Consider the following 24,195-nt stretch of genomic DNA (forward strand, 5'->3'; position numbering starts at 1 on the left):
GTGACACAACTATGGGGATGATAGTTGTGTGTCTACTTTAGAAGAAAGAGGCAAATAAATTATCATGTTAGAGGCCTAAAGGCTACTATCACTTCCACATTCGACCAGTACAAAGGAGACAAATGGCAAGAGGGGGGTTTGTGCGGTTGACTAGCACTTGGTAGAGTGATCAAAGAAAAATCATACTCCATGTGTTATGAAAGTATCTCATAGGTATTTGCGTGGAAGCTTCTCTCCCCCTCCCTTCAAGCATGGGCTTTTTAATGGGCTTGTGCAAAGACATGACCACGTGTGGTTGGGCCTTTCATGTTCCCAATGTGCCCCTTTGCACCTTGTCTCTCTCCTCCTCCTCCTCATAATAACAATAAATCCAAACACAAAACAAGCCCCAATGTTAAAAAAAAAACCCGAGTTTAGTATAGTTTGCACTTGCATATTTTGAAAAATACCTTTAATTTTAAAACTTGAAGGTACAAATACCTCCGGATTTGAGAAGTTATAGAACAAAAACCTTCAGATTTGAAGATTTTCCTTAATAAATAATTTCACAATTTTTAGATAAAGGTTTTCCACTTTTTGAGAAAATACTTTTTTTTTCAAACAGTGAGCCCCACCTCCTCTAGTATCAAACATATATATAAATAAATACCACCCACAACACACACACACACACGCACACACACACACACACACACACACACACACTTCCCTGTTCTCTCGTGCCATGTTATACCATGTAGCCTCTTCTCTCATGTCATGTTAGCCCACTAACTTGGGATTCCATCTGGGTATTCTCTTCATAGCTTCTCTCTTTGACTCCTCCTCTTATAAGCCTTGAAGGGAAGCCCAACTTGCTGTAATTTGTTGTTTCTTCAAGCCTAGAAACAAGCTGCCCCAACGGGCTAATTCACCTCTCCACTTCTAAGCCTACAAACAAACCCCAATTTGGCTATTTGGTGTTAGTGTGTTGCTTAGCATCCTATTTTTAACACCTTGAGCTTTTGAATTACTAATTCTAGCAGCCCATTTTCTGCCATGTTGAGAAGCCCCTGTTTGTCACTTCTATGCATCACAGATCACACCCTCTCTAGCCAACACATTTGCCTACCAGTTTTGTAGGGAGCATCTTTTTGCATGTCCTTGTATAATCAATTCTACAATATGAATATTTCTCTCATATCTTTGTGCAAAGTTATAGCTCTGCACAGATATTGCTTTTGGGTGTCTCAAAAGAGCCCTTAATTACACTAAACTCATGATAATATGGTCATTAGTGGATGGATCACTGCAAACTATCATCAATATCCTAAACGAGTCTATGGGAAAGGCTAATTAGTGGCGAAGGTTGCCAGTTAAGTGTCACTAATTGTATTCAAACGAGTGGTGAAGGTTACAATTTACGTGTTACTAATCAGCCGCCATGGAGTTACTTGAGATTAATGGTGGATCAGAGGTTAATGGGGCTAGGTGTGATGCGTTGGAGGTAATTGAGTACCTGACAAGGAATGCTCAGAAGGTGCAGGACCAAGTGTTGGCAACAATTCTGCAGAGGAACAAAAGTACCGAGTATTTGACAAGCTTTGGATCGACGGGTGGTGGTAATGGTGGTAGCAACGTTGATAATAATAGTATCCATCGTCATCATCATAATAATGGTAACCTTAGTCATAACAATATGATTAAGGATGATAATCATATGGACAAGGCCTCCTTCAAGAGGCTGATACCTGTGGTGACCTATGAAGATGTGGAGCCTTACATCCAACGTATTGCCAATGGGGATACTTCACCAGTCCTCTCTGCAGAACCCATCACGGAGTTCCTTACTAGGTTAATAGTTTCATTCTCTCTTAATCAATCTGCAACCCCCTCTTAAACACCTCTCTTTACTTGCTGATTGTATGTAGCTGCTTTGCTAATCACTATTCATGACTCATTATCGCTCACTAACCTTGTTGCTAAAGAGGCTACTCAAATGAATCACTAGCACAATTTAGTTCTACTTAGCTGCGAATCATGTTAGATTACATTGCTTAACATGCCCTTGTTTGACCTAATGTATGTGCAGCTCAGGTACTTCAGCTGGAGAGAGGAAACTAATGCCCACAATACCAGAAGAACTGGAAAGGAAGAAGTTTCTTTACAGCCTCCTCATGCCAGTAATGAACCAGTTAAGTGTATGCTCTACACATCACTAAGGAGTTTTAATTATCTTTTTATCATCTCTAATGGAATGTATAATTAGGGCCACTAACTCCGGATGAATTCCGCATCCCTAATCATCCATGATCATCTAATTAGATCAATTACTAGCTGGTTGATTAATTTGCTGAAGTAATGGTTGCAGGTATTTGCCAGGGCTAGACAAAGGTAGAGGGCTCTACTTTCTCTTCATCAAGGCAGAGACCAAGACACCAGGTGGGCTTTTGGCCAGGCCCGTGCTAACTAGCTACTACAAGAGCCAGCAATTCGCGGACGACATGGCCTGTGACCCCTTCAATGTCCTCACAAGTCCAACTGAAACCATCCTCTGCCCAGATTCCTACCAGAGCATGTATTGCCAAATGCTGTGTGGCCTCATCCTACACTATGATGTGCTAAGAATGGGCGCGGTTTTCGCGTCCGGCTTCCTCAGAGCCATCAAATTTCTTGAGGAAAATTGGCCCCATCTGTGTGATGACATCCATCATGGACAATTAAGCCCTAAAATCACCCATCTACCATCAAGAGCAGCTGTGATTAAGCTGCTAAGCTATCCTAATCCTGGTTTAGCTGATAGGATTAGGGCTGAATGCTGTAAAGAGTCATGGCAAGGCATAATTAGCAGGCTATGGCCAAAAGCTTGCTATATTGAGGTGGTTGTCACTGGCACAATGAGCCAATATATACCCACTTTAGATTATTATAGTGGTGGCTTGCCTTTAGTTTGCACTATGTATGCTTCATCAGAGTGTTATTTTGGGCTTAACCTTAAACCTCTCACTAAACCTGCAGAGGTCTCTTACACACTCTTGCCTAACATGGGTTATTTTGAATTTATACCCTTGGAAAGATCAAACAACAATAACAATGGAGTGATCAACATTAAACCCTCAGGTCAAGTGATGATGAGTGATGATGAAGAGGATGATATAGTGGATCTCATTGATGTGAAGGTTGGCAAGGAGTATGAACTCATGGTGACGACGTATGCGGGTATGTGCATCATGATCTCCATCTGAAAAGTCAATATTCTCCAATCTACTTGCATTCAATATGTCTGTTGAAAAAGATTTGTGTCCCCCATGAGTTGTCTGAACCCGAGTTCTAACCTTGCTAGTGATGCTTGTTGGGTGTGATTGCCGAATATCACTGTGAATGCTGTCTGATTATGTAAATTATTTTCAATTTAATGAGAAGATTTTGAAGAAACACTTGGCTTCTGGCTTTAATTTTTATATTTTTTAGAATGAAACGCCTATGTATGCGGATAATTATTTTATGTAGGAGGGTAATTAAGAATGCTAGAATTTAGTAGGCTAATTAAGAATGTTAGGCAGGGTAGTGAGACAAAGGGTAAATTGTGTCTTGCTGGGTGCTAAGATGGGCCTTGGGATGTACAGGAGCAGCTAAACTACACACACACACACACACACACACATATTCACAGAGAGAGATTAGTTTATCATTTGTCATCCGTGTAAATCATGGGTGCATTCTAAGCTTGTTATAGTAATGGGTTGAAATGTAATTAAGAGTAGCGCTCTTAATTAGGCTCTGCACTTAATGGATTGGAATGTAGTTAAGCCTTAATTATATTGCTCTGATCAGAAGTGAAATTGGATGGATTCTGCTCTAATGTGCAGCTGCATGTTTTGGATGAAATTGCGCAGGCTTGTATCGATACAAGGTGGGGGATGTGTTGAAGGTGACAGGCTTCCACAATGAAGCCCCTCAATTCCAATTCGTGTGCAGGAAGAATGTGATTCTAAGCATCGACTCCGACAAGACAGACGAGGACTGTCTACACCAGGCCGTCCGGAACGCATCCAAGCTCCTCCAATCGGAGGCCGAGGCCACCCTCGCCGACTATACAAGCTGCACGGACACGGGCACCATCCCCGGCCACTACGTTGTCTTCTGGGAGATCCATAGTGTGAAACCCATTGGTCCCTCTTTGCTAGAGAATTGTTGCTTGTGCCTTGAGGAGTCCCTTGACTCCGTCTATCGACAATGTAGGAATTGTGATAACTCTATTGGCCCATTGGAAATTAGGGTTGTCCAACATGGGACCTTTGATGTACTCATGGATTACTTTGTGAATCAGGGCTCCTCCATCAACCAATACAAGACCCCTAGGTGCATTAAGTCCCCCTCCCCACTTGAGCTCCTCAATGCTAGGGTCACACACAAGTCCTTTAGCCCCAGCTGCCCGTTCTGGGCCCCACAACGCCGAGAGTGGGCAACACCAACCAGATGATCATCATCACACCATAAAATCAATCAGGATTTGGAGGGCCTTAATCCTTTTGGGAACGCACCAAAGTGGGCATCCGTTGCCCTCACGACCTTTGTTGTTACCACTAGCATTTGATCTCCCATAATGTTTGGAAACAATGTACAAATAGTGCATGAATGTATCATAATTTTCTTGTTTTGTGCACCTCTCTCTCTCTCTCTCTCTCTCTCTCTCTCTCTCTCTCTCTCTCTCTCTCTCGTATTATACATGTGTATTTATGTATATCTACACTTTCATACGTTTTTATGTATACAACATATTTTGATATTGTCTCTTTTGAGTCCATTCATGATGATACACATATACAAATAATTGTACCTACATATAAAGATAGATGTGCATACATATGTACATAATATATATGTATGTACACACATATGTCCATATATACATATCTACACATGTAGAGATTATTACATTGTGTGATGTTCAATATTTCATGGCTTAAGTATGTGCATGATGATGATACAAACCTAGTTTAGGGCACCTAGAACTAATATGTGCAAGTTGATGAGTAACCGTGATATGCATGGAACCAAATTATTTTATATAACACCAATCAGTTGACTTTGTTAAAAGAAAACCCTTTTCCTAGGCCTAGTTTGCATCAATGTGTGCAAATTTTCATAGAGGAAGTTCTCAAATCTCAATGCCCTCAAAAGTGAATTCTCCCAAGTAGAGACATACTTTGAGTATCTCAATGATGTTCTACAAAGTACATAAGTGTATTCTCAAACCATTGGAAAAGTTTTGATTACCTATCTGGAGGAATCCAAGGCTTTACAAAATAACAAATTATTGGTGTATGATCTGCAAAGCGATCTAACCATACATGATGAGCAATTGAATCTCTTCATACAAAAGCATAATTATGTCAAAGCATATGGACAAATGGAATTGGGCATAAAGGGCCACCTGTGATAGAATCATGGGATTATATCTTATTTTTATCATTTTTTGAAGAGTGAGTTCATGGTACACGCTACCTAAAGGCCAACAATTCTTCCAAACTCCTATCCATTACAAGCGTGTGCAGGCACGCACACACACACAATTATTTTAAGAAGGCGTTTGCTTTATGTTAAGATACAATGTATTGCCAAGTAGCTAGCGAATATTTGGAAGATTGATACCCCTTGTGGATACTTAAATGAGTGATTTGAGAGAAAAGCATATATATGCATGCATGTATAATTGTGAGGGGATACTAAACACACACTCTATGGAAGCATCTCCCTTTCATAAGAATGACAAAATTATATCATATAATCATTGTTGAAAAAAAATACTGTCCATCAATAGCATCTTCCTATTTGACGAATGAGATCTAAAACGAGATCTCAAGCATTGGACGAATTTGAATGGTTGTTTGTGATATAGGAAGCTTTGCTTGTGCTTTTTGCCATGCTATTGATATTTTACAAAAAAGCAACTAGTTTTTTATGTTAGTACTTAGCAAGAAAACTCATACATCATGCATGTAAATAAATTTTAATTTACATTTATATAATTGTGTAGCCTTGGCTAAAAACAATGGAGTTTAGCTTTTACTTTCATAAAGTCAGGCATTTTTAAACCAGTTTTTTGTCTCCCTATTGGAGACATGAAGCTCTAAATACGTGTGTGATTGCAGATCTCAAGATATGATTGAATATTAAAAGAATTAATTTAAGAAATGAAGATTATTGGAACATGTATTGGGCTTTTAGGTTTCAATCCCAAGGATGCCTATTATATCTAGTTACGTCAAGGAGGGACCATCACAGGCGGTTTCTTCGATGCTAATAAATAAATCACGTTAAAATCAAATCAAAATATATATTTGCTCTCCCCAAAAAAAATCGCAAATTGGAAAAACTAGTAGTGTTTTTTTTAATTTTTTTTAAAAAAACATTGCAGTCACATGCTGCCTTTATGTTTTTGGGCAAACCCCCCTCCCCCAAAAAAAAGGAGATTATAAAATATCAAGGGATGATTAATTTTGACAGCCCAATAGATGTAACGGTTAATTTACTTTTTGATTAAAGTTGGCGCCTAGATTTAATCCAATTCAATACGTGTGACATCACGCCAAGGAATTAATCCATTTTTGAGTGAATCGTTCAACGGACTGAACTGAAAAAGTGACCACGCCCTTCCCTCATACCTCCTCGTGCTCATCAAAAGGTGGCATGTGATGCGTGCACATGATTGTGAAAACCAAAAAACACACACACACACACACACACACACACACACACACACACACACGTGTCCACGCAACTTTGCTTGTAACTTCAACCTTGTAGCACAACTTCTGAAACAATAAATGAAAGCTTACTCCATTATAAGGCCATCTTCCTCCATGCTAAGCCATCTTCCCTTGGGTTGGCCAAGTTTAACTTGACCAAATCATATCATTTAAGCATTTAGTCGTTCTACACTCACGTGCTCTTGCGGCACTGCCCCCCACCCGTGCATAGTCTGCCCCTTTGTACAAGGCTAGATGAGGAGGAGAGGAGATGGTTTTAGAGGACATTTGAGGAGATGTTAGAGAGAGTGACACGTGATAAGGGGGGAAACCTGTGCTTAATAGAATATAAGGGTATGGGCTCATTCTCACGTTGTCTCTAGTTAAGTTTGGAAACTCATCCATTATTGGCAAATCCTTTGTAAATAAAGGGGTATTCCCCTCCAATAACTCTTTTTTTCTAAATTATGAAGAACTCATACAAACTTGCATTTCTTTAATTATATATTAGTCTCCTTAAATAATTTTAACTAGTATAATGAAGAACTCATACAAACTTGCATTTCTTTAATTATATATTAGTCTCCTTAAATAATTTTAACTAGTATAATCACCTTTAAAATGAAATGATTATACTGCAACTGAATAGCCACATTAAAACTCATGATTTGAAGCCTGTGAAGGCTACGGATCAGCACATAGATTTGCTTTTATAAGTGCATCCCAATCGTGACTCTCATGCAACGAAGGACAACATCTGTATTTTAAAAAAGGGGCATCGATTGCTTTTCTTGACCTCAGTTTGCAACAACGGATTCAAGTCCTCATTGTTGAGGAGAAGCATAAATTTGTCGAACCATCATCACAACAACCAAAAGCAACTGATTATCAAAGTGTTCTTATTCAATGTCTTTACTACACCTTAGCCTCTAAAGTTATTTTCTCACATAGTTTTACTTTAAGAGGCCAGAAGCACCACTAGCATTGTGGGTCAATATGAGAATAAAATCAACAAAAGCTTTTTGGTCGGCTTGCAAGATCCGTGAGGCTGTAATGTGCCTCTCTACCTGGGGAGGTAGGTCATTGAAGAGTATGTAAGTTGGCACTTGAGTTATCTTGTATAGTTACATAAAATTTACTTATATGGTTTATCTATATTAAGGGGTTTTTAATTCCAAAAAGTTAAAAAAAATCCATAACAGAAGGTGTACTTTACATAAGGGGTGCATCTTACTTATAAATATATATATGTGTTGGGGTTTTAAATTACCCTTTAGACGCCGTGCAATATGGCTTTCTACATAGTGACCTCCCTAGGCATCTCTACTTATCGATTAAACAAGTCCATCTTCAAAGCAAGATTTTATGACCATGAAGGGTGTAACTTCAAAGGAGGATTTTATGATCACGAGGGATCTCCCTACTTATTATTTAATAAGTCCATCTTCAAATAAGGATTTTATGATCATAAGGGGTCTAAATTATTCCATCACTTGCAGCTGCAAGTTATATCTCGGGAAATATTTTATGCCGATTCATTATCTCTCATATCTTTTAGCTACATGTATCAATGGAAAATTTTACAAGGATCACCATCTTCACTCCCTGCATGTGCGAGTTCCAATCATAGGAGGGTCTAGCCTCTAAGATCTAATATGTTCTCTATATTTATTACATACTACACGCACAACATAAACTCCAACAAAAGACTTCCTTAGCAAGCCTCCCCCCCCCAAAGATTTTGTAATTTACTTAGTAACATCATTTTTTTGCTTAAGGGTAATGATGGTGGCTTGGTTATTGATAGGCCAAGTCATTTTACAAACCCCTAGTAAACTAGGTGGAAGTGTAATAAATCGATAATTTGTAATTCTTGAAGCTACACACCTCTCTGCTAAGGGGGAAAGGGGGTGCATTAGATATTACTTAGATTGTTAAGTACAAAGCTTGATGTGTGGATAGGGGCTAATAGGATAATTTGTAATTCTTGAAGCTACACACCTCTTTGTTGGAGGGGAAGGGGGGGTGTTAGATATTACTTAGGTTTTTAAGTGTAAAGCTTGATGTGTGGATAGGGGCTACTAGATCATTTGTAATTCTTGAAGCTACACACCTCTTCATTGTTTGGGCACGACGATAGGAGGAGGGGAGCCAGATATTACTTAGGATAAGTGCAAAGCTTGATGTCGTATGGATAAGTGCTACTAGAAATAGCATTTTAATATAGGTAGTGTGGTTTAATACGAATTTAGAGCTAAGAAAGTCCTGTCATTTTTGGCAAGTCCCTTATAAATAAAGATATACTCCCCTTTATTTAGAGTTGAGAAAGTCCTGCATGCCTTGGACATTTTCCCTTGTAAATAAAGGGATATTCCCCTCCCATAATGAACAACTCTCTTTTTTGAAAATAGTGCATACTTGTAAATCTCTAATTATATATTAGTCTCTTTAATCCAGTTTAGTATGACATCATTCAAAATGATATTTCTCAAGCTCTTTGGTCCAAGCATAATTACTAACTATAACATCATAATTACTATAATGTCCTTCAAAATGATATTTCTCAAGCTCTTTGGTCCAGGCATAATTACTTAGTTTTATAACATCTAGCTATCAAGATTTAACATCATGTGGCTTAGGCTTACATTTACCAATATCCATCATTTTGATTGTGTATGCTATAGGCAATGCTATAATACTTTATAAAACATAGCTAAAACTAGTTTAAGCCATCGTGGCTTAAGCCTATCTCACCATGTGGAGGCCATCTCAACTGAACTCCCTATTTTGTGTATCTACCTTCTTTTGACCTTGTTCTTGCACTGTGATTTTGCAGGTTTGAGCTTTTACGGTCATTATTCTGTAGGTTTCGTACACCGTGATTCTGGTTGTACACCATGAAATCTTTTTATTGTAGCTGCACAATCATGTCGCTCGTACACCATGATTCATTCATATTCCATAATTGTTGATCACATCGATTTCGTCATGACTGCAGAATCATATCGCTCGTACATCATGATTTATCCATATGCACCATGATTCTTGATTACGTCGATTTCGTGCCATGACTACAAAATCACGTTGCTTATACATTGTGATTTGTTTGTATGTTGTGATTCTTGCTTGCGTCAATTTCCCTGTGATGACTGCATAATCATGTCAATTTCGTTTGTGACTGCACAATCACGTCGATCAAGATAAGATAAAGCTTACTATTTTTGGCCTTGTAATCTTGAAAATCACGGCATAAATCTCAGGAAGATAATTAACACGTGATTACACCATGATTTTGTAAATTTTTTTCCAAAAAACATGAATTTGCAAAAATTTTAAAATTCAAATTTTGGAAAGTTCTTGATGTTTTTGCTTGACCAAATTGTCCAGTATGAGTCTCCTAAGGATGAAGATCATGAATATGTGTTTAACGGAATCTAATCTACTCTCTAAACTCTAATTTTTTATGATTTTTTTCTCTTGACTTCACTAATCAAAAAACCATAGTATTAGTGAAAATTAGCAAAAATCAAGAGTTTTGTTTTGTTTTTTTATGAAAATTTTTGTTGATTAAGCTACCTAGTATGAATGCGAACGTGATAATGTAATCAACTGTAACAAAAAACCTAGTGAACATGCAAAAATTAAGCATCTAAGCTCTATGTTAAGAGAGCAAAAACCACACCATTTCCACACAAATCTCCATCAAATCCTACTCTTGTTTGTGGCACCCCACTATTTAAGAGTATGAGCAATGATACCCAAAATTTTAAGGCTATGAGATAGCTTTGAGGGAACCACTCACCTCAATGTGTTGTGGGGATCTTTATGATGGCCGAGCTCGTAACCCTTAAGGTCTCCAAGCTGAACACACAGCCATGGGTAACTTACCATTCGCCTTCTCCTCCTACTGCGAGCATTGTCACACCGTCGCCTTGCACTACGGGCACTACTCCCTCCTCTCATTTTAAATCACGAGTCACACACACACACTCACTAGCACGTATTAGAGATAAGATAGAGAGAGGTTTAGCAAGAGACACAATGAGAGAGTGTACTTGCATTATGAGAGAAATTACCTTATATACGTGGCCATAAGTGCTCACACACACTTAAACTATGGCCGGTGGGCCATTGCCTATAACTTATACATTACTTCATCTCATAATACATTGATGCATGACAACACTAGGGAGCACATACTAGCTCACTACCACACACACTTTGAGTGAGAAATGCCATTAGTTATCTATCATACCTTTATGTGGATTGTTGGAATTAGGGTTGCAGGAATGCACACACAACTTCAAGAAGATGAGGAAGCTTGAGCACAACACTGTAGTGTATTATGAGTGCCAAAAATGAAAGATAACCAACCCTAAAAGATAATGGGCGTATATACAATGCACGGGGGAAAAAACCTCCTAGTGAGGGAAAAAGTGCCCCGGCGGTCCTAAGTGTGTTCACACACATCACTACTATAATATGGTAACAAATCCCCCCTGGAGTGATGCGGTGAACAAGAGCTAGCACTCATGTATAGGGAAGTGTCTAGCTATGTGGACGAATCCACAAAAGGGAGTAAGCCCAAAGCTTTGCGAAAAGCTTCGAACTTTTCACGAGGCAGAGCCTTTGTGAAAAGGTCTGCAAGGTTATCCTGTGTTGGCACATAAGCCAAACTGATCTCTCCTGCAGAGAGTCTCTCCCTGACATAATGGTAGTGCACCTCAATGTGCTTCGTACGAGCATGGAACACTGGGTTCCGCGCAACTGCCAATGCGCTCTGACTGTCAGTGAAGATGGTGGTGGCAGATGGCTGCCCAACACCCAAATCAGCCATAAGGCGTCTGAGCCACACACACTCAACCGTAGCTGTGAAAGCTGCCCTGTACTCAGCTTCACAACTAGAAGTGGCCACAGTAGGCTGCTTCTTGCTCAACCATGATATGCATGAGCTTCCAAGCATGAAGCAAAAACCACTCGTGGACACGCGTGTGTCATAACAACCAGCCCAGTCAGAATCTGAAAAAACATGTAAATCTGGCGGCAATGATCCCCCCTTGGGATAAAACAACCCAAGATGCCGAGTACCACTCAAATAGCGAAAGATACGCTTCACTGCCTGCCAATGCTTAATGCCTGGGCTATGCATAAATCTGCTCACCTGTGAGACTGCAAACTGAATGTCTGGCCTCGTAATGCATACATAAATGAGGCAACCAACAGCTGTCTGATAGAGTGTGACATCAAAGTGATGTCCAGCATCATGAAGACTCAACTTCAAACCTGTCTCCATTGGAGTAGCAATAGGCTTGCAGTCTTCAAGGCCAAATCTCCGCAACAATGTTTCAATATACTTTGTCTGACACAAAGCAATACCTCCATCACACTGCTTAAATTGTATCCCCAAATAATGATGCAAATGCCCCAAATCTGACATCTCAAAAGAGGCATTCAAATCAGCCTTAAAATCAGCAATATGACTCTCATTTGGTCCTGTGAGCAGCATGTCATCGACATAGAGAGCAATGATTAGATGTACACCATCCACACGTTTAACATACAAAGTGCTTTCTGTTGGACTATTCTGAAACCCATGTGCAGTCAAATATGCATGTATTTTTTCATACCAAGCTCGTGGAGCTTGCTTTAAACCATATAAAGCCTTTTTTAATCTGCACACTTTGTTTTCCTGCCCTCTTTGAACAAAACCACGAGGCTGCGATACATACACCTCCTCATGCAAATCTCCATTTAAGAACACAGTCTTTATGTCCAGCTGATGTACATTCCAACCATTATGAGTTGCTAATGCACAGATGCTACGAACAGTGGTCATACGACATGTGGGAGCAAAAGTCTCATCAAAATCAATGCCCTTCTCTTGAGCATAACCTTTTGCAACAAGCCTAGCCTTATGGCGATCCACTGTGCCATCAGGCTTACGCTTCAATTTGTATACCCACTTAGTGCCAATGGCCTTCTTGCCAGGGAGCAAGTCACATAAAGACCATGTACCATTCTTCATAATAGCATCGTATTCTGCTTGCATAGCAGCCATCCAATTTTCTGAACTTTGTGCCTCATCAAATGAAACAGGCTCACTTTCATCGCACATACTAGAAACAGCCAATGCATAACAATCTGACGCATAAGAGGCACCATGAGAGCCAGAACGAGTGCGACTAGACAAAGGGGCATCCAACTTGCTGTCACGCAAAGTCTGCACCAGCCATCTAGGCATATTCCTAGAGCCCTCAATCTCTTGTCTCTCATCCTCAAGTGCATCATGCACATCTGCATCAGATATAGGCTGATCTGTGCCATCATTTAAAACCTGCATAGGCTGAAAAACTGCCTCATGAGGTATTGCACTTGACTGTGCACCACTGAAAAGAGGCAACAATGTATCATAGACATCACGTGAGCTGATATCTGTCTCCTTAGTACATGAAACCAAGGGCTGAACTGCATCTTCCACAAATACAACATCACGGCTAACCAAAATGCGCTTTGTCTGTGGATGATACAAACGATAGCCTTTGCTCTCAGCACTATATCCAACAAAAATACATTTGACAGCTTTGTCATCCAATTTTCTGCGATGTTGCACAGGCACTAATGCATATGCCAGGCAACCAAAAACACGTAAATGGCCAACAGATGGCTTGCGGCTATGCCAAGCCTCATATGGAGTGACAACCTGTAATGCTTTGGTGGGACACCTGTTTAGTACATAAGTGGCACACATGACAGCCTCAAGCCAAAAACCATGTGGTAGACTTTGACTCTTAACCATACATCTTGCCATTTCCATGAGAGACCTGTTTTTTCTCTCAGCCACACCATTTTGCTGTGGTGTATACGGCACTGTACATTGGTGTTTTATCCCACGCTCAGCCAGAAATGCATTAAATTCTGAAGACATATACTCCCCCCCTCGATCTGAACGGAGGGTGCCCATCTTACTTTCTGACACATTTTCAGCCATAACCAAAAACTGTTTGAAGCACAAAAACACTTCGGACTTTGCCTTCAAAGGATATACCCATGCATGCCTGGTAAAATCATCAATGAAAGTCACGAAGTAAAGGTAGTTTCCAAATGATGGAGTTTGCATGGGACCACAAACATCACTGTGAACAAGCTGCAATCTGCGTTCAGCTCTCACTGATCCATCTTTGGGAAAGGAAGCACGCTGCATTTTACCCAATATGCAGCCCTCACAAACATGCTTGACAGGTGCCTCAAGCTTAGGCAAAGAAGACACCATTTCAGATTTCTGCAGGCGCAGCAAACTTGCAAAATTCAGATGACCAAAACGTGCATGCCACAGTTTTGCATCTGAAATAGCCTGCGTATCCATAATAGCACATGCTGAATCCTCTACACATTTGCCATCCATATTGAGCTTATACAGCCCTCGACATAGTGAACCAGATGCTACAATGATGTCACCACAAGAGAGATCATGAACAGTACATCTGTCATCCACAAATTTTACAACCAAACCTGTTTTGGCAAATGCGGAGACTGACAGCAGATTCTTTTTGATCCCTGGCACATACAATGCATCAAAAAGTGTAAAGGTGTTGCCATTTGCAACATTCAGCACAATCTGTCCAACTCCTTCAACGGGATAAGAGGAGTTATTGGCACAAGTGACAGTATTCCCTGTGGGAGCAGACTCAAGGAAAGTGAATAAACTGCGCTGCGAGGTGATATGCTTAGTGGCACCACTGTCAAAGTACCATACATCTGAATCTACTGCAGACATACATGTGTCATGCAAAGATGGGTCATAACTGCACTGCGCATTGAATGCCCATTCTGTATCTAGCACAACATTAGCAGATTCATTGTTAGAAGGAGAGGCATCTGCAACAGCCATACCAGCCTCTTTCTTCTTAGCCTCTTTCGCAGCCAGCTTAGGACACGCTTTGATGACATGATCATTTCCCTTACAGTACTTGCAAAATGTCTTCTGCTTGTCACCCTTCTTCTCATCTTTGTCTTCCTTCTTTGGTTGCGCAGCATTTGCAGATTTCTGCTTACTAGAAGAAAAGCCAGCTTTACCTTTCCCGCTTCTCTGACTAGCAACGAAAGCTTGATCTGCGACACGCATAATATTCCTGTTTTGCCTTGACTGGTCTTCTTGCAGCAAAACAGAAACTAACTCCTCAAATGATAAGGCATTGGGATTGCCTTTCATCATCAAGCGAAGAGTGGAAGCAAAACCCTGATAAGAATCTGGTAGACCATTCAAAACAGTCTGCACAAGTGAACTGTCTGACAGGATTTCATCTGCAGAAATGAGCTGCTCTTTGAAATCCTTGATCTTTGTCAAAAAGCTATCCATAGAATCACCTTCGTTCATATGCTCACTCTCCAACTGTTTTCGGAGATAAGCAACACGAGCCTCATTTCTTGCCTGATACAATGTGGCAAGTAAATCCCAAGCATCCTTAGAAGTCCTGCAGGAGCGAATATGTGGGATAATGGTACGTTTGACAGACAGCGCAATCAAGGCATGAGCCTGCGCATCTCTACCATCCCAACGAATCTGCTCTGCTGAAAGTGGTGGTTCTCGAACAGCTGCTACAGCACTTGTGCCTGCACCATCATCAACAGTACCTGTTTCTGATGTGTTTGCAGCATTCCCAGCCACAATAGGACGTGCATCAATACCCTGCACAATGTTCCATAACCCCTTTGCTACCAATACATGTCGCATCATATATGCCCACAATGGATAGTTGGTGCCATCCAACTTATCCTCAGCAGCCAACATGCGGAATACATCATTGTTGTCAGCCATGGCCAATGACTGTACTACTAGATGTAAATGCTGTCTGTAAGAGGTAAACCTGTATGAAATCGACCTGTGCTATGTAGCACAGCCCAAAACAGACGAATGGGCACCTGTCCTACAGATTTTAATCTTGACAGAAAATCTGCATAGTAGGACGATTTTGCCTGCGCAGTACTTGGAATGCAAAAACGGAGGGCGAAATGACTTCAGATCAAAATTCTGAAACGAACAAGCCCTACGGGCTCTCCCACGGCATATACTAACCTGCGGACGCTCGTGAAACCTCGTTGCAATCGGAGGAGATGAAGCGGCAGGTGCCGGTGATGCTGCCCGGGAGGAGGAAGCCTGCTCTGATACCAATTGTTGGAATTAGGGTTGCAGGAATGCACACACAACTTCAAGAAGATGAGGAAGCTTGAGCACAACACTGTAGTGTATTATGAGTGCCAAAAATGAAAGATAACCAACCCTAAAAGATAATGGGCGTATATACAATGCACGGGGGAAAAAACCTCCTAGTGAGGGAAAAAGTGCCCTGGCGGTCCTAAGTGTGTTCACACACATCACTACTATAATATGGTAACATGGATGCCCATCCAAGTTTTAGATTTGGACACCATTACTTTATGACTTGTTTGTACATGAGTTTGGTATCTCCATCCTGACATTTGATGTAGATTACTCATGCTTTGGCATACAATTAGGTGTAGCAACCTTGTTAAAATGGGTTAACAATAATCTTTTCTCCAAATGGCCTTTCTTGAATATTACTGGAAGGAAGCTAACATGAATGGCAGCTTGATTTTACCTTTTGAGGTACTATGGAAATGTCATTTCTTGAAATCTAACAAAAGGAAATAGAGAAACATGTGCTTTTTGTTGAAAAAGTTAATTTTAACAAGAGAACCTTGTTGTATACTATTTTTAGCATTTCCTGCAAGAAATACTCAAAAAGCTTTGCTAAATTGTCACAATAGATCCTAAAAAGCCACTTAGGGAATGATGGTTCCCACATCCAAGGAGGTTTAGGATTCTAAAGGCCCTACACTTGAGTTTTATCTCATAGAAATTCATTTAGGGGTGGTACAAAATTGTAAGACCTATAATGAGACTAATTAGTCAAACACTATACAACTCATTATAGTGGTACAAAATTGTAAGACCTGTAATGAGACTAATTAGTCAAACACTATACAACTCATTATATTTTCATGTATGCGATTTTGGCTAAGGTCTTGGACATTTGTATATTCAATGTATTAAAATATTATGTATGTATGTGTCAATTCCACTTAGATCCATTGAAGGGGATGTAACCAATTCTCCAAGATTTTATGATACATGGGAGATATATAGATCCTCAATATGTGGGATTGTTGTATGGTTCTATTGGAAAAGGTTCATTTCTATGGTTGATTAAAAACAATCTCCTTTAGTAAACTCGGCAAGCAACATAACAAGAATTGATAAGCAAGGTAGAATACATGGGCCAATTATTTATACAGAAACGATGTAAAAGTACTAGGAGTCCTTTGTTGGGAGACCGTGTCACCTTTATAAATTTCAAAGTTCCTTTTTTGTGTTTTTTAAAGCATGTGCATCATGACAAACCGTATGTAGATGCTTTTGTTTCCCTTTTTTCTCCATCAAATTATTTTCATGGCTTTTAATTTAGGCCAATGCATAAAAATAGACGCATTGGGATCCTCATCAATCCTCAACTTTTTTGGGTGAGAAGCTTCTTTCTCAAGAGAAGAAAAGAGAGTTGTGAGAAGCCTATGGGGGGAGGGTGAGCTTGAGCTCCTTGCAAGCTAACACACACACACACACACACACACACACACACACACACAAAAGAGATAGATGGCTGAATAATCTTCTATTCTCTTCTCTTCTATTGAGAAATTGCTTTCTCAAGATAAGAGAGTTGTGAGAAGAATGCAGGAGAGAGGGTGAGCTTGAGCTCCTTGCAAGCAAACAAACACACACAAAAGAGATGGATGGCTGAATAATCTTCTATTCTATTCTCTTCTCTTCTCTTCTCTTCTCTAGAGCCATAACATAAAGATAAGAGAAGGGAAAGTACTCTCCTCCTAACAGCCATAGCTCTACTGAACCAAAATGGCTGTTAGGAGGAGAGTACTCTCCTCCTAACTATGCCTAACTCTAGTGAACCAAAATGGCTATCCAATATCCTATAAACCACTGCTGGAAAATTACCCATTATCTCATGAACCATGCCAATGGCATAAGTGCGGAGTTATCATCCTAGAAAGTCATCCATATCCATAGCTTGATATCTCAACACTCTCCCTCGAGCTTAATTCTATACCCTACACTTTATTCAGTAAGCTCTTGGACCTGCAGAGATTCTCAATAATGAATGCCTTTGTGAAAAAGGTGCTTGATCCTCTATGCTGACATACCAAATCCACATCACTTGTTGCTAGGACCTTCTCCCTCATAAAATGATAATGCACGTCAATGTGCTTTGTCCTAGTGCATGATACACTGGGTTAATTTACAAGTTGTATCGCCAATTATATGATGCTCATGTTGTCACAACAATAAATGACAACAGCCGTATCCATGGACTCACCCATATCCGTAAGTGGCTTCTACAATTAAGCTACCTCTTACACATGTTGCCATAGTAGCATCCCTATACTCAACCTCTTTACTCAACAAAGTGTTGGAATTAGGGTTGCAGGAATGCACACACAACTTCAAGAAGATGAGGAAGCTTGAGCACAACACTGTAGTGTATTATGAGTGCCAAAAATGAAAGATAACCAGCCCTAGAAGATAATGGGCGTATATACAATGCACGGGGGAAAAAACCTCCTAGTGAGGGAAAAAGTGCCCCGGCGGTCCTAAGTGTGTTCACACACATCACTACTATAATATGGTAACAAATCCCCCCTGGAGTGATGCGGTGAACAAGAGCTAGCACTCATGTATAGGGAAGTGTCTAGCTATGTGGACGAATCCACAAAAGGGAGTAAGCCCAAAGCTTTGCGAAAAGCTTCGAACTTCTCACGAGGCAGAGCCTTTGTGAAAAGGTCTGCAAGGTTATCCTGTGTTGGCACATAAGCCAAACTGATCTCTCCTGCAGAGAGTCTCTCCCTGACATAATGGTAGTGCACCTCAATGTGCTTCGTACGAGCATGGAACACTGGGTTCCGCGCAACTGCCAATGCGCTCTGACTGTCAGTGAAGAGGGTGGTGGCAGATGGCTGCCCAACACCCAAATCAGCCATAAGGCGTCTGAGCCACACACACTCAACCGTAGCTGTGAAAGCTGCCCTGTACTCAGCTTCACAACTAGAAGTGGCCACAGTAGGCTGCTTCTTGCTCAACCATGATATGCATGAGCTTCCAAGCATGAAGCAAAAACCACTCGTGGACACGCGTGTGTCATAACAACCAGCCCAGTCAGAATCTGAAAAAGCATGTAAATCTGGCGGCAATGATCCCCCCTTGGGATAAAACAACCCAAGATGCCGAGTACCACTCAAATAGCGAAAGATACGCTTCACTGCCTGCCAATGCTTAATGCCTGGGCTATGCATAAATCTGCTCACCTGTGAGACTGCAAACTGAATGTCTGGCCTCGTAATGCATACATAAATGAGGCAACCAACAGCTGTCTGATAGAGTGTGACATCAAAGTGATCTCCAGCATCATGAAGACTCAACTTCAAACCTGTCTCCATAGGAGTAGCAATAGGCTTGCAGTCTTCAAGGCCAAATCTCCGCAACAATGTTTCAATATACTTTGTCTGACACAAAGCAATACCTCCATCACACTGCTTAAATTGTATCCCCAAATAATGATGCAAATGCCCCAAATCTGACATCTCAAAAGAGGCATTCAAATCAGCCTTAAAATCAGCAATATGACTCTCATTTGGTCCTGTGAGCAGCATGTCATCGACATAGAGAGCAATGATTAGATGTACACCATCCACACGTTTAACATACAAAGTGCTTTCTGTTGGACTATTCTGAAACCCATGTGCAGTCAAATATGCATGTATTTTTTCATACCAAGCTCGTGGAGCTTGCTTTAAACCATATAAAGCCTTTTTTAACCTGCACACTTTGTTTTCCTGCCCTCTTTGAACAAAACCACGAGGCTGCGATACATACACCTCCTCATGCAAATCTCCATTTAAGAACGCAGTCTTTATGTCCAGCTCATGTACATTCCAACCATTATGAGCTGCTAATGCACAGATGCTACGAACAGTGGTCATACGACATGTGGGAGCAAAAGTCTCATCAAAATCAATGCCCTTCTCTTGAGCATAACCTTTTGCAACAAGCCTAGCCTTATGGCGATCCACTGTGCCATCAGGCTTACGCTTCAATTTGTATACCCACTTAGTGCCAATGGCCTTCTTGCCAGGGGGCAAGTCACATAAAGACCATGTACCATTCTTCATAATAGCATCGTATTCTGCTTGCATAGCAGCCATCCAATTTTTTGAACTTTGTGCCTCATCAAATGAAACAGGCTCACTTTCATCGCACATACTAGAAACAGCCAATGCATAACAATCTGACGCATAAGAGGCACCATGAGAGCCAGAACGAGTGCGACTAGACAAAGGGGCATCCAACTTGCTGTCACGCAAAGTCTGCACCAGCCATCTAGGCATATTCCTAGAGCCCTCAATCTCTTGTCTCTCATCCTCAAGTGCATCATGCACATCTGCATCAGATATAGGCTGATCTGTGCCATCATTTAAAACCTGCATAGGCTGAAAAACTGCCTCATGAGGTATTGCACTTGACTGTGCACCACTGAAAAGAGGCAACAATGTATCATAGACATCACGTGAGCTGATATCTGTCTCCTTAGTACATGAAACCAAGGGCTGAACTGCATCTTCCACAAATACAACATCACGGCTAACCAAAATGCGCTTTGTCTGTGGATGATACAAACGATAGCCTTTGCTCTCAGCACTATATCCAACAAAAATACATTTGACAGCTTTGTCATCCAATTTTCTGCGATGTTGCACAGGCACTAATGCATATGCCAGGCAACCAAAAACACGTAAATGGCCAACAGATGGCTTGCGGCCATGCCAAGCCTCATATGGAGTGACAACCTGTAATGCTTTGGTGGGACACCTGTTTAGTACATAAGTGGCACACATGACAGCCTCAAGCCAAAAACCATGTGGTAGACTTTGACTCTTAACCATACATCTTGCCATTTCCATGAGAGACCTGTTTTTTCTCTCAGCCACACCATTTTGCTGTGGTGTATACGGCACTGTACATTGGTGTTTTATCCCACGCTCAGCCAGAAATGCATTAAATTCTGAAGACATATACTCCCCCCCTCGATCTGAACGGAGGGTGCCCATCTTACTTTCTGACACATTTTCAGCCATAACCAAAAACTATTTGAAGCACAAAAACACTTCGGACTTTGCCTTCAAAGGATATACCCATGCATGCCTGGTAAAATCATCAATGAAAGTCACGAAGTAAAGGTAGTTTCCAAATGATGGAGTTTGCATGGGACCACAAACATCACTGTGAACAAGCTGCAATCTGCGTTCAGCTCTCACTGATCCATCTTTGGGAAAGGAAGCACGCTGCATTTTACCCAATATGCAGCCCTCACAAACATGCTTGACAGGTGCCTCAAGCTTAGGCAAAGAAGACACCATTTCAGATTTCTGCAGGCGCAGCAAACTTGCAAAATTCAGATGACCAAAACGTGCATGCCACAGTTTTGCATCTGAAATAGCCTGCGTATCCATAATAGCACATGCTGAATCCTCTACACATTTGCCATCCATATTGAGCTTATACAGCCCTCGACATAGTGAACCAGATGCTACAATGTTGTCACCACAAGAGAGATCATGAACAGTACATCTGTCATCCACAAATTTTACAACCAAACCTGTTTTGGCAAATGCGGAGACTGACAGCAGATTCTTTTTGATCCCTGGCACATACAATGCATCAAAAAGTGTAAAGGTGTTGCCATTTGCAACATTCAGCACAATCTGTCCAACTCCTTCAACGGGATAAGAGGAGTTATTGGCACAAGTGACAGTATTCCCTGTGGGAGCAGACTCAAGGAAAGTGAATAAACTACGCTGCGAGGTGATATGCTTAGTGGCACCACTGTCAAAGTACCATACATCTGAATCTACTGCAGACATACATGTGTCATGCAAAGATGGGTCATAACTGCACTGCGCATTGAATGCCCATTCTGTATCTAGCACAACATTAGCAGATTCATTGTTAGAAGGAGAGGCATCTGCAACAGCCATACCAGCCTCTTTCTTCTTAGCCTCTTTCGCAGCCAGCTTAGGACACGCTTTGATGACATGATCATTTCCCTTACAGTACTTGCAAAATGTCTTCTGCTTGTCACCCTTCTTCTCATCTTTGTCTTCCTTCTTTGGTTGCGCAGCATTTGCAGATTTCTGCTTACTAGAAGAAAAGCCAGCTTTACCTTTCCCGCTTCTCTGACTAGCAACGAAAGCTTGATCTGCGACACGCATAATATTCCTGTTTTGCCTTGACTGGTCTTCTTGCAGCAAAACAGAAACTAACTCCTCAAATGATAAGGCATTGGGATTGCCTTTCATCATCAAGCGAAGAGTGGAAGCAAAACCCTGATAAGAATCTGGTAGACCATTCAAAACAGTCTGCACAAGTGAACTGTCTGACAGGATTTCATCTGCAGAAATGAGCTGCTCTTTGAAATCCTTGATCTTTTTCAAAAAGCTATCCATAGAATCACCTTCGTTCATATGCTCACTCTCCAACTGTTTTCGGAGATAAGCAACACGAGCCTCATTTCTTGCCTGATACAATGTGGCAAGTACATCCCAAGCATCCTTAGAAGTCCTGCAGGAGCGAATATGTGGGATAATGGTACGTTTGACAGACAGCGCAATCAAGGCATGAGCCTGTGCATCTCTACCATCCCAACGAATCTGCTCTGCTGAAAGTGGTGGTTCTCGAACAGCTGCTACAGCACTTGTGCCTGCACCATCATCAACAGTACCTGTTTCTGATGTGTTTGCAGCATTCCCAGCCACAATAGGACGTGCATCAATACCCTGCACAATGTTCCATAACCCCTTTGCTACCAATACATGTCGCATCATATATGCCCACAATGGATAGTTGGTGCCATCCAACTTATCCTCAGCAGCCAACATGCGGAATACATCATTGTTGTCAGCCATGGCCAATGACTGTACTACTAGATGTAAATGCTGTCTGTAAGAGGTAAACCTGTATGAAATCGACCTGTGCTATGTAGCACAGCCCAAAACAGACGAATGGGCACCTGTCCTGCAGATTTTAATCTTGACAGAAAATCTGCACAGTAGGACGATTTTGCCTGCGCAGTACTTGGAATGCAAAAACGGAGGGCGAAATGACTTCAGATCAAAATTCTGAAACGACCTAGCCCTATGGGCTATCCCACGGCATATACTAACCTGCACACGCTCGTGAAACCTCGTTGCAATCGGAGGAGATGAAGCGGCAGGTGCCGGTGATGCTGCCCGGGAGGAGGAAGCCTGCTCTGATACCAATTGTTGGAATTAGGGTTGCAGGAATGCACACACAACTTCAAGAAGATGAGGAAGCTTGAGCACAACACTGTAGTGTATTATGAGTGCCAAAAATGAAAGATAACCAGCCCTAGAAGATAATGGGCGTATATACAATGCACGGGGGAAAAAACCTCCTAGTGAGGGAAAAAGTGCCCCGGCGGTCCTAAGTGTGTTCACACACATCACTACTATAATATGGTAACACAAAGTAATCGTTGGTTACTTCTTGCCACTCCAAACAACAGCACTAGTAGATTGTCTAAGACACTATTAGCCCAATTTACATCTGTTCTGCATTTATATATCTGTGTACATATACATGTACTACTCTAGCCTCATAGAAAAGTCCATAGTGAATTGTGGACTTTATGTATGGGAGTATATCCTCCTAGTCACATCCAAGTGTGGGTTCCTCGGGGCTTGCATAACTCACTAATCTAATAGCACAGCTCAAATCTAGCCTAGTGATAGTTATATAGAACAAACTCCCTACAATGCATGTGTACATAGTAGAGTCCCTACAATGTGCATGTATCCAAACAACAACACTCCCAGAAAGAAAACATAAATCTACTAGTAGATTAACTAAGACATTATTAGCCCAATTTGCATCTGTTCTGCATCTATATATCCATGTACGTGTACATGTACTACAGAAAAGTCCATAGTGAACTCTGGACTTTATGTCCGTGAGTATCCTCCTAGCCACATCCAAGTGTGGGTTCCTCATGGCTTACATAACTTCACTAATCTAATAGCATAGCTCAAATCTAGCTTGGTGATAGTTATGTGGATCAAACTCCCTACAATGTGTCTATACATAGTAGGGTCCCTACAATGCATGCATATAGTAGGGTCCTCCAAAAGATCACATATATCTGGTGCCAATTTTGTGTTCTACTCCAATGGCATTGAGATTAGCTTATAACCTATCATTGGATAGCATGTCCAAAGCATACTACCTTTGCAAAAGCCAAAACCCATCATGTGATCTGATCACCTCTATGCCCAGGAAGTATTGTAGCTCACCCAAATTCTTCATAAA

The 24,195-nt window shown here is 41.1% G+C and overlaps 1 protein-coding gene across 1 annotated transcript; it reads left to right on the forward strand.

Moving 5' to 3' along the window:
* The first annotated feature begins 652 nt into the window (after positions 1-652).
* LOC147628192 (indole-3-acetic acid-amido synthetase GH3.6-like) lies at positions 653-4,642 on the forward strand. The gene is made up of 4 exons (XM_086813238.1): positions 653-1,830; positions 2,069-2,170; positions 2,348-3,195; positions 3,873-4,642. Exons 1-4 carry the CDS (start codon positions 1,421-1,423, stop codon positions 4,457-4,459), a joined length of 1,947 nt encoding a protein of 648 aa, XP_086669364.1. The 5' UTR covers positions 653-1,420; the 3' UTR covers positions 4,460-4,642.
* The last annotated feature ends 19,553 nt before the right edge of the window (positions 4,643-24,195 follow it).

Source organism: Cibotium barometz, chromosome 19, assembly GCF_041138505.1.
Source record: "Cibotium barometz isolate CiBa-2024 chromosome 19, ASM4113850v1, whole genome shotgun sequence".
NCBI lineage: Eukaryota > Viridiplantae > Streptophyta > Polypodiopsida > Cyatheales > Cibotiaceae > Cibotium > Cibotium barometz.

Bases quoted from the DNA above. Each gene is read 5' to 3' on its own strand.
- LOC147628192 (XM_086813238.1), top strand. From the start codon at position 1,421: ATGGAGTTACTTGAGATTAATGGTGGATCAGAGGTTAATGGGGCTAGG. The intron at 1,831-2,068 runs GTTAATAGTTTC...ATGTATGTGCAG, and splicing joins ATCACGGAGTTCCTTACTAG to CTCAGGTACTTCAGCTGGAG. The intron at 2,171-2,347 runs GTTAAGTGTATG...TAATGGTTGCAG, and splicing joins CTCATGCCAGTAATGAACCA to GTATTTGCCAGGGCTAGACA.